Here is a 12,025-nt window from a genome sequence, read left to right as displayed (position 1 = left end):
GGGCTGCAGGAGACTGAAAGAAGAATCCCAGGGATTTGGAGAAACTAGATGAAATCCTGGTTTCTCCAGGTCCCCAGCACGGTTCCAGGGGAGCTGGGGCTGGCCTGCTGCGCAGCAGGTAAAACGTACCAACCTGCTGAGCTAGATCCCAGAACCCACGTGTCAATGGAAGGAGACTGGATGTCACAAAGGTCCTCACATGTGCCGTGGACACAATGTCACACACACACACACACACACACACACACACACACACACACACACACACACAAAAGCAAATCTTAAAACTGGCCGAGTTTTTCTTAGTTCCTGTCCTGGGATTGAAATCAATTTTCATTTTAAAATCACAAGATGCTTCATTCAAGAACATCCGTTTTTAAAATTTCTTTTTTGTATATGGGTGTTTTGTCTCCGTGTATGTCTGTGCACTATGTGTTTGCCTGGTGCCCAGGGAAGCCACATCCCCTAGAACTGGAGTTACAGTTGTGAGCTACCACGTGGGTGCTGGGAATTGAACCGAAGTCCTCTGAAAGAGCACTGAGCAGTCTCTCCAGCCGCGAACATCAATTTTTGAAAGGTCCCACTGTTAAGATAAATTGGTAAACCACTCCTATGAATAGTTTAGTTCTTGTGTTCCGATTTTGTTTTTGTGTTATTCTGTGTGCGTGCATGTGCTGCAGCCCAGCACTTAAGTAGAGATCCTAGGACAACTTCTGAGAGTCAGTTCTCTGCCCACCATGTGGGTCCCAGGGATATCAAACTCAGACCATCAGGCTTGGCAGCCTCGGGCACTATTTTTCTCCCATCAGAGCCCCCGGCCCTGAGACTATATATATATATATATTTTAGATCAGTTTGTTTTCTGTGTATAAGTGTTTTCCCTGCATGTATGTGTAGGTACCATGCGTGTGCCTGGTGCCTGCAGGGTTCAGAGGGCGTCAGATCTGGAATTGGAGTTACTGGATGGTTGTGAGCTACCATGTGAGGGTTGGGAATCGGACTCCGGTTCTCTGGAAAAGCAGCTAGTGCTCTGGACTCGGGTTCTTTGGGAAAGCAGCTAGTGCCCTTAGCTGTGGAGCTGATTCTCCAAGCCCACATTGAGGTGAGTTTTAGGAAACAATGGAAAGTTGGAGATGGGAAACCGAAACCTCGTGCTGTTGAGGGCAGCCGAGCGTTGCAGCCAGACCGGGATTTGAACTCTTCAGCGACAGTGTGATGGTGTCACTAAGGAACCTCATTCTCCAGATGGAACTAATTAGCACGGGCGCTGCGGCGCTGCTGCTGTGAGGGTTACCTGAAATGTATGTGGAGTCCTTGGAACACAGTAGGTCCTCCACAGAAGGAATCAAGGTTGAAAACGCCGTTTTTAAAAACAATCTTTCTAGGTTGAGAAGCTACAGCCAAGAGAGGCCCAGAGGGCAAAGGGCCTACGGAAGAGATGGGTGGTCTGCTCTCACAGCTAGTGTTCCGGGTGGCCCCCCACCTCACCCCGGAAGTGGATGTTAAGGAAGAACACCTTAAAGCTAAAGGCGCCTACCCGTTTCCCTCTCTAGGATGTAGGATTGGGGGTAATTTGTGAGGGAATGGTAGAAATTGTGGGTACCATCAGATGCGGGCAAGCCTGCCTATATACACACTGATACCCAAGAACTCGGGCAACTTCACAGTCCCCTATACTTTATGACACACGCACACGTGACGGTCTCTAAGGATGTCCACTGAGTCAGCTTGGCTGAGGCCTGCACGGGGCATCACTTCCCTGTCCTCACCCGTGGAGGTGACCTGCAGGACTTGGCACTGGTCTTTTACACGCGCAAGCTCAGAATCGGCGGGTGGCCGGGGCTCCTAGCACAGGCGCGGAACCGGCGGGTGGCCGGGGCTCCTAGCAACCGGCTGCCAGCCCGGACCGGGGGAGAGAGGAGGTCGCAATGGACGAGCCAGCCATCGCCATCAACCCCTCCGCAGTACCAAGAGAAGACCTGGGGCGTGGAGAGCCGCTCGTCTCGACCTCGGTAGGGTAGCCCGCCCCTTGCGGCCCCCCGCAGCCTCATCTCACGGAGCCCCGGTGCCTTTTCCGCATCCCTACGCCCGCACCTGATTTCCTTCGTTTTATTTGATTTCTTTTTTCTGCCTTACCTTCTCTCTCCATCTTTCTTTTCCTTTTTCTTTTGTATTTCCCCCCACAACTACTTGCTTCAGTAGAGCGATTAGATTTCCTGCCCTTTCTCCTTCTGTTAAAGAAGGAACTGTTGGCAATTCTGCCAGACGTCCTCTGCCCTGCTTCCTAGTTGAGTACTTTTAAAAATAAATTTGGGTGAGGGTGTTTAGCCTATCATTTATCTTCTCCTTTAAAGTGAATTTAAAACGACAGATGTTCGGAGTATAGATCACTTGCCTGAGCCACACGGACAGCTCCTGTCTTCTGGACTAGTCCTGTTTCCCCCTCCTAACCAGCCCACCCCACTTCTCTGCTTTGGAGGGAGATGTGAGAAACCTGTCTTGACCTGCTTGAGAACATTTTCCAAGTGCAAAATGAGCAACTGAAAAGTCAACAGGAATTTAATAAAGAGCGTGCTGGATGGAAAGAGGTTGGTTCGGATGCATAGCATGGCATATCAAACCACGGGAATTCTTTTGTCTTCTGGAGAAATGTACATGTCTCACTGGAGCACTATAGAGCTTGTGAAGTTGTTGCAATCAGAAGAGAGTGAATTACGTCCATTATGTTTACCAATTATTCATTTTAGTCCATTCTTGGCTGAGATAATCCTTATTTCATAATCAATATTACAAACAAAGAGTTTGATTTTTTTTTTTTTTTTTTTTTTTTTTTTTTTTTGGTTTTTCGAGACAGGGTTTCTCTGTGTAGCTTTGCGCCTTTCCTGGATCTCGCGCCGTAGACCAGGCTGGCCTCGAACTCACAGAGATCCGCCTGCCTCTGCCTCCCGAGTGCTGGGATTAAAGGCGTGCGCCACCACCGCCCGGCGAGTTTGATATTTTAATGATTTGCAGTAGCACAATAGGAAAAATTCAACAGCTGGGTTCTGTGGACACTGGGGCTGAAGCAGATGTGGACGCATCATAAGCACACAGAGTGCTTGCTGTGGAGACAAGAACCCCACTGGAAACTGAGGCATGCCCAAACCATCTGCTTCTTAACTTGGCCGATGAGATACTAAAAATAAAATCTACCATTTCTCAAGCAATGATTTGGTAAGTGTGGTTGTGGATGTGTCTTCCTTTCCTGTTCCCCACTTCTCGAGACAGGGTCTCATTATGTAACCCCCTGGCTGGCCTGGAGCTCACTACGCAGACCAGGCTGGCCTAGGAGGATGCACCACCACCCCTCCACATGCAGCTAGTTCATATTTTTATACTTCTGTGAGAAAGTACAATACATGAAGATTAGTTGAACAACTTTCTCATGTGGATTTCTCACTGGGCAAAGGAGCTGTGGCCTAACATCAAATTTTGTCACATTTATTGTTCTTAGAACATCTCTGTGAGATAGGAATTGTTCGATATTTTGTTTGTGTTCTGACAAATAAAGCTTGCCTGGAGATCAGAGGGTGGAGCTAGCCACTAATTAACCTTAGAAGTCAGGCAGTGGTGGCACAAGCTTTTAATCCCAGCACTTGGGAGGCTCACGCCTTTGACCCCAGCACTCCAGAGGTAGAAGCAGGAATATAAGGAGGTGGAGACAGGATCTCACCACCCCCCTATTTGGTCTGAGGTTCTGTAGAAGTAAGAAGTCTCTAGTGGCTGCTGCTCTGCTTCTCTGATCTTTCAGCTTTCACTCTAATATCTAACTCCAGGTTTTTATTGATTAAGACTAATTAGGATCACACTTCATCTGGTGCCCAATGTGGGGGCATGAATTACGAAAAAATTGCTTGCCCATGGCTTTGTAGCTACTAGTACGCATCGGAGCTGCATGCAGGGACTCCCACCAGAGTCACAACCTCACCGGCTAGGTTTTCCTTTTTTCTCCAAGTCCTCTGAGCGAGTTCGGGATTTTTCTGTTTCAGCCTCTTTACAGCCAATGCCACAGGCATTTGGACCCCAAATGCCTCTGGAGTTAGCTGCTTTCACAGGCCTACCTCCCCCCGCCATGCAGATGGCTGGCTCTTCGGCTTTTCTGCCCCTGTGGGTCATGGGTTTTCCCTGAACCCCTCCTTGGGCTGCTGCCACACTTGGGTGCCTTACACCCACTCAGCTTCTACTGTTCTATGCAGCAGCAGTCAGCCTCACACTTCACTGTCATCATCAGCAGATTTGGTGAGACAACTGGGAATTCTTAAAGGGGGGGATTAGTTTTTTTAAAAAAGTGAGAGTTTTTCCCCCATGTTAAAAATAGGAAACACTATTACAGTGGAGAGAGTTAGGTCTCTGTATGATTACACAATGGATGGTTTAAAAATGGAACAATTAAATGAAAGGGTAATGAACTTTTTGTTTTGTTTTGTTTTTTTGAGACAGGGTTTCTCTGTGTAGTTTTGGAGCCTGTCCTGGAGCTCGCTCTGTAGACCAGGCTGGCCTTAGACTCAGAGAGATCTACCTGCCTCTGCTTCCCAAGTGCTGGGATTAAAGGTGTGCACCACCACTGCTGGAGTAATCAACTTAACAGGGATTGACATAATGTTAGTTACCATTTTGATAATTCTTATTCCCTTTGATAATTCTTGGTTTATCTCTAAAAATGTTGGTTGATATGAGTGCCAAGATACAGGTTTTAGAAGAACTTACTAAAACAGATCATAGAGGTATTCAGACCCTGACAGAGAAATTTAAAGGAGAACCAAACTTATTACATTATAAGATTAGAGAGGAACAGCCCAAGGTTTTCAAACAGCTAACCTTAATTTAACTAGTCACCTTACAGGAACAACTGCCAAATGACAGATACCCCCAAGTCCATGAAAGAGCTGACAGGGTTCCTGTGGAAATGTTAGATTTGAGGAGATTTAAGGAAGTGATAGTCTCATATGGTATACATTCACCTTTTGTGAAGCAGATGTTAAATTATGGTCAATTAGTAACAGAAATATCCCACAAGACTGGAAAGACTTGGTTACAGCAGTATTGGAACCTGGTCCTCAATTACAGTGGAGGACATAGGGGAAATATGAGGCTAAGACCATTGAACACTGAAGTGTAGGGCTAGAGGTATTGAAATCTCCCAAGACCAACTTCTTGGAGAGGGAGATTATGCTGATATAGAAAGACAGTCTCTATATGATGACCACACCCTGGCTCTATGCCATATAGCAGTTTTGAATCTTGGGACAGAATTGAAGAAGTCAGAGAACTAAGTCATTTACAAAAGTTACACAGGGCCCAAAAGAAACCTTCACTGATTTTTTACAAAGGCTGTCTCCAGCTGTAAATAGAATGATACCAAATTCAGAAGCTAGATAAGTAATAATTAAATCTTTGGCTTTTGAAAATGCTAATTTTCAATACAAAAGGGTAATTAGGCCTTTAAAGGCAAGATTAGCACCTATAGAGAAATGGACCTGAGATACAGTCAGTATTAAATTTTATAACCATGATGATGCTTGGATAGAAGAGGTGATTTCCAGAGGCTTGAAGGAAAATAAAAATGTCAAGTGTTTTCATTGTGGCAAACAAGGTCACCTCTAAAGGGACTGTAGACGGGGAGTTCCTAGAAATAGTGTTTTTTCTAGAAATAATCCAAAAGAAGGTCCCTCCCTTCTGGATTATGCAGAAGGTGTGGCAAAGGCCAACAATGGACCAATGAATGCAGATCAACAAGGGATAGACATGGTAACCCTTTGCCATTGGGAAACAACGAGCGGGGGGTGGGGGTGGGGGGGGGCTCTTGCAGACCCCATGTCAAATTTGGTTCAGTTATTCCCTGTCACTGTGGGGGAAACTCCTACCCAGAGCAATTAAAAGACCTATTGCCTATTGTAAAAAACCGTACTGCTCTGGATGACAGAACAGCTTTAGAAGATAAAACAAAAATTTCAGGAGAAACCAGAACAAGAGAGACCTCTTGATTAGAAGAGGTGATAGTTCATCAACCAGCATGACCACTCAATATAATTTAACTTATAAGACTAGCAAATGCTTTTCATTTGATCAGATATAACTTGCCAAAAGGGAAACTCCCCAAAGTTAGGGTTGGGGCAGGGTTTTGTTTTTGTCTTTCCAGAAAAATAAAAACAACCATCTCGAGGAATTTAAAGACCTTTGGACAAATAAACATCCAAAGAAGAAGGGAGAACTTCCTGGAAAAAAAAATTATGAAGAAAAGGAATAATCCAACTTAATGCAATCTCTGAAGTCTCCAAAAAGATGATGGGCCCCCACAATGATGATTCCACATGGACTATGGTAACACAACTAAGCTGACAAACACCACCTAAAGATCGACTTTGGACTATGAACTGCTCAGGACAATTTCAAAGTGGCTAGCTGGGATGATCCAGCCCCAGAGACTACCCTAGCCAGGACTTGAGACAAGCCGTGCACTTTCCCATGACATAGAGATGGGACAACAAACAGTAAAGCTAGCTCTCTCAGGACTTGACAGTAATCCCAAATACTTCTTTCAGGGCCCCCTAAAGATGCCGTCGCCCCCGGACAGCAGGAAGTAATCTTAAGAACACTACATTCACATTCTCAAGAGGTGGGGTGGGTGGTTTTTGGTTGTTCAGTGGGTTATGGATGTTTGTTATTATTTAGGGGGGGGTTGGTTACAAGTTGTTATTGGTGATGGTCAGGAAAAAAAGCTGAAGAAAGGAGATTAGATTCAGAGATCTCATTTTAAAAATAAGGGGAATACAGGAATAGGATAAAAGGGTAGATTATTGAATCTACTTTCAAAAAGCAACTACTAGTTTTAAATATTCTACATTGGCTTGGATTTTTGTATACTGATACAAATTTGAGGTTATTTTTGTTGTACTGTATCCTGTTATAGAAATGAGAGGATAAAAAGGTAGATTATTGAATCTACTTTTAAACCAAAAGAGCAGCTACTTAGTTTTACATATTTTACATTGATATGGATTTTTATATATTGATACAAACTTAAGGTTATTTTGGTTAGAACATACTGTACATACATTTCTACTCTTGTTCAAGGTATTGTACCTATACAGCCCATCTAACAATGCAATATAAATTTCTAGTGCTTGGAAGTTATTATTATAAACTATTTAGGACAATAAAGAAATATAGGTTAGTAGTCACCTATTACAATCAAACTTGTAGTCATGTTAGGTTTGTTTTCAAGGTCAAACATATATTTTAGATAGGCAAGTGGTCTTCAAACACTTCAGAGATCTACAGAATATGGCGTTTAAGGTTTTTGGTTTTTTTGCCCTCTGTGTAGCTTTGGAGCCTGTCCTAGAACTCGCTCTGTAGACCAGGCTGGCCTCAGACTCCAAGATCTGCCTGCCTCTGCCTCTCAAATGCTGGGATTAAAGGTATGTGCCACCATGCCCAGCTCATTTAAGATGTTTTAATAATGTAAGTTTTTGGTGTTTTTTTTTTTTTTTATGACAATGAGACATATCTGCTCCTGGCAGCACCAATCTACTTGAGAGAAGATGACGGGCACTGAAGAAATGCCATATGGAGTTTACTTTTTTGTGGCAAAAGTTAGCCACTGAGCAAGAAACTGCCCTTGCCTCAACTGCTGACAGTATGCTGTCCAAATTGGACAAGCAGAATAGAAAAGAAAGTGACTGCTGAACTTTGCTAAGACAAGGCAGGATAGTCTTTCAAAAATCCTGCTTCACAGAAAAGTCTATCAGATATTCCAGATCTGTAGGCTGAAGATGGATGCCTCAATGTTGCAGAGGAACCTTGGGTGACTGTCCAGGCAAGCCAGGTGTTTCTGTCACTTCTTATTTTTGGAAGTTGTTTGCTCTGCACTTCCTGTTTACTCAGGTAATATATCCTTTTCAGATCTTTGATGGAGTTGAAGACCAGATAATTATAGTTACAGTTTTTCTTGTTACCAGATTCAGAACAGAAACTCATAAAAGTGGTATAAAGTGTATATGGTTGAGAGATATAAAAGATAGTTTTGGGCTAGTAATACAAATTAGAACAGAAAGTGAATTAGATATAACACTTTGGACTCACCAAGATAGGATAGATAATGGAGAATTTTCTCTGAATTTGTCAAATGCTAATGGACTAGACATTGTTAATGTAATTATTGCCTGTATATATTTGTATATAGTTATTGTATTTATTGTATATAGTTTTTCTATGTTAGCTAAAACCTTCACTTTTTATTTGGACAAAAAAGGGGAAATGTATGATATTTTGTTTATGTTCTAACAAATAAAGCTTGCCTGGAGATCAGAGGGTGGAGCTAGCCACTAGTTAACCATAGAGGCCAGGCGGTGGTGGTATAAGCCTTTAATCCCAGCAGTTGAGAGGCTCACATCTTTGATCCCAGTACATGGGAGGCTCATGCTTTTGATCCCAGCACTTTGGAAGTGGAGACAGGAATATAAAGTGGGTGGAGACAGGATCTCACTCCCTCCCAATTTGGTCTGAGGATTTCTAGAGGTAAGAAGTCTCTAGTGGCTGCTGCTCTGCTTCTCTGATCTTTCAGCTTTCACCCTAATATTTGACTCTGGGTTTTTATTGATTAAGATTAATTAGGATCATGCTTCAAGGATGCTTATTTTAATTTCACCAAAGGGATTTTTAGATACTTAAAATCACTTGCTAGCTTAACACTTTAAGGAAATAGTATGGGCGAAATATATCATTATGTATCTTTCATTTTCATGATAGCTAATAAATAGGTTTGGTAGAGGCAATTTAGTTTCTTCAAGTAAATATTTTATACATCATATATAGTTTCAAGAGATCACCTTCTAAACAAATAAGCAGATTTTGTGTTTGCTCATAGAAACAGATCCGGAAGAGTTCAACTCTTGATAGAGAAGGATGGTGGAGGGTAACATTAACGGTGTGTATATTTCCACTCCTTCCCATTTACATTCTTTTTGTTCCTGTTAAGGTTTTAATCAGTCTTCCTTTTCAGTCGGCAACACTTAACTGTGAGAAAGTGGTTTGTTCGGATCTACACAGGTTACATTTCCCACTTGTAGCTTTAGGATTGGCCATATGAACGAGAAATTAGCTTAAGTGTTGGACACAGTGAGAGTTTAGAACTAGGGTTCCGAGTCCTTTACTGGGTCTCCAGCCAAGGCTAACCATGATCTCATGGTCTCTGTCACACCTATCGTTGGAGGGGATTTGCCTTCCTATTTTATCACTTATGGCAGAGAAGCCAGTCTGTTAACGTTGTGTCTTAGGGTGACCATTGCTGTGACACAACACCACGGCCAAAGCAACTTGAGGAGAAAAGAGTTTATTTTGCTTACACTTTCACATCACTGTTCATCACTGAAGGAAGCCAGGACAGGAACTCAAACAGGGCAGGAACCTGGAGGCAGGAGCTAAGGCAGAGGCCATGGAGGAGTGCTGCTTACTGGCTTGCTCATCATGGCTTGCTCAGCCTGCTTTCTTATAGAACCCAGGACCACCAGCCCAGGGATGACACCACCCCCAAGGGGCTGGGCCCTCCTCCACAAATCACTAATTAAAAAAATGCCCTGTACACTTGCCAGCAGCCTGATCTTATGGAGGCATTTTCTCAATTGAGGTTCCCTCCTTTCAGATAAGTCTAGCCTGTGTCAAGACGAGCCAGCGCAGGTGGTCAGTGTATAAAGTACATAAAAACAAGCTGGTAGCCTATAAAAGAATGGGCAGTTCACTTTCTCAAGGGACGATTTTTGTATTGTGGGCGTTTTCTATCAAAACGCTTCAACGATAGAGGCAAATTCCAATTGAATTAATTTTAGCAGAAAAAATGGGATGAGCTGGAAAGATAGGCACAGAATAGCAGGGACTGAAACTTCAGATCCAGCCACTCGGCCGCACTGCGGTCACAGTTTGAAGTACCAAACCTCTTCTTTGTCTATAGACCATGTGCTGTGCTAATTCATTCTCATCCTGAGGTTGGTGTTAAATTCCACCTCACTCTCAATGCTCCTTAAAAACATCACACCCAAATCTGAAAATAAAAAGCTGTTAAAAGGGACTGGATAGATGGCTCAGTGGTTAAGAGCACTGGCTGCTCTTCCAGAGGACCCAGGTTCGATTTCCAGCACCCATGTGGCAGTTCACCACTGTCTGTAACACGAGTTCCAGGAGATCTGACACCCTCACACAGACATACATGCAGACAAAACACCAGTGCACATAAAATAAAAATAAATTAATTAAAAAAAATACCTGCTTTTAGGGGAGCCTTTAGCTATCCAAGAAACTGTTCTGTACTCACTGGCCTGCATGGTCAAAGGACAACTATATCCTTGTTACCTTTCAACAAACTAACTTTTGGGCTAGAGAGAAGGTTCAGCAGATAAAGGTGCTGGTCCCTAAGGCTGAGGACTTGTGCTCAATCCCCAGCCCTCATGTGGTGGAGGGACGTTTTGTCCTCAGACCTCTACATACACACCGTGGTAATGCCAGTCCTCACTCTCCTCATACACAAAATAAATATAGAAATAAATAGATAAATAGGGTCTCACTCTGTATCCTTTGCTGGTCTGGAACTCACTGCATAGACCAGGCTAGCCTTGAACTTGCAGAGTTCTGAGGTTAAAACGTGCCTGCAATGTAGTTCACAGGTAGCTTTTAGGGTTACCCTTCTACATTCATTGTTCAGCAGTTGCTTCAGAAAGGAAAACGTCACAGTGCCTTTGAAATAGTCTTCTATCAAGGGTGTTTGGGGTGGGGGTGGCTGGAGACATGGCTCAGCAGTTAAGAAGAGCACTGGCTGCTCTTCCAGAGGACCTGAGTTCAGTTCCCAGCACCCACATGGCAGCTAACCATTGCCTTAACCCCAGTTCCGAGGGAGTCAACACCCTGCTCTGGCTTGTGTATGCACTGCACAAATGTGGCAAAACACCCTTATGCATAAAATAAAAATAAATCTGTTTCTAAGAATGTCTGTTAGGGCCTGGAGATATTGCTCAGCAGTTAAGAGCACTTGCTGCTCTTGCAGAGGACCTGGGTTCAGTTCCCAGCATCTACGTGATAGCTCTAAATTGTCTACAATTTCAATTCCAGGGATCCAACATCCTATTCTGACTTCTGTGTGCACCGGACACGCATGTGGTGCACAGACACACACGTGAGTGAAACTCTGATGCACACCCTGATAGCACTTGGGAGGCAGAGGCAGGCAGATTTCTGTGAATTCAAGGCCAACCAGGACTACATACTGAGATCCTGTCTCAAAAACCAAAATTAAACAAAACAAAACAAAAACACTGATTCACATAAAATAAATAAATTAAGAGTATTTGTTAAAATTGATAAAAAAAAAAAACTTTCTTAGATTCAGAGACAAAGAAATGCCACGTAGAAATGGCTGTGCTGCACAGTGGTCTTACAACCGGTGTCGATTTCCCACAGAATACTCCAATACCTGGCACTTACCACATAAAGACTTTTATTGAAGAGTCCCTATTAAACCCAGTGAAAGCAACCTACAACTTTAAAAACGAAGGAAGGAAAAGGATACCGCTAGTGCAGAGAAACGATCCAGTCCCAACCGACCTCCCGCATTACAAGCCTCCTGACTTCCTGGAGCTGTTGAAGAAGCAGATGGCCTCCTACTCGTTCAAAGACCGCCCCCGGCCAAACCCCACCACACTGGTTGACAAAGACGAGGTAAGGAGCCGCGGTCAGAGAGAGAAGCTGCTGATAGTACACTGGGGGGGGGGGGGGGGAGAAGGTTCGTTAGACGCAGAGACTAAACCCCACCCCCAAGGGGAACCCCTAGGATATCTCATTCCCTATAGAAATCGGACAAAGCAGAAGATGGCTCACAGCCCCGAACACTTGTTCTTCCAGAGGACCTGAGTTCGGTTCCCTGCACCCATGTCAAGCAGCTCACAGCTGTCTGGATCTCCAGCTACAGGGGATCCAGTGCCACTGGCCTCCTCAGGCATCT

General features: G+C 43.9%; 1 protein-coding gene across 1 annotated transcript in view; it reads left to right on the top strand.

Annotated features, from left to right (window-relative positions):
• Positions 1 to 229: 229 nt before the first annotated feature.
• Stpg4 (sperm-tail PG-rich repeat containing 4) overlaps positions 230 to 12,025 on the top strand; it is a 58,357-nt gene continuing 46,561 nt past the window's right edge. Inside the window, exons 1-3 of the mRNA XM_052746512.1 lie at positions 230 to 2,012; positions 8,906 to 8,965; positions 11,485 to 11,742. Of these exons, the coding sequence (XP_052602472.1) occupies positions 1,929 to 2,012; positions 8,906 to 8,965; positions 11,485 to 11,742 (402 nt within the window). The 5' untranslated portion in view covers positions 230 to 1,928. The remainder of the gene's footprint in view (positions 2,013 to 8,905; positions 8,966 to 11,484; positions 11,743 to 12,025) is intronic.

This window comes from Peromyscus californicus, unplaced genomic scaffold (genome assembly GCF_007827085.1).
Source record: "Peromyscus californicus insignis strain IS unplaced genomic scaffold, ASM782708v3 Scaffold_1__1_contigs__length_55948999, whole genome shotgun sequence".
Classification (NCBI taxonomy): Eukaryota; Metazoa; Chordata; class Mammalia; order Rodentia; family Cricetidae; genus Peromyscus; species Peromyscus californicus.
Note: the sequence above shows the minus strand (reverse complement) of the source record. Positions and strands in the feature narration are given on the sequence as shown.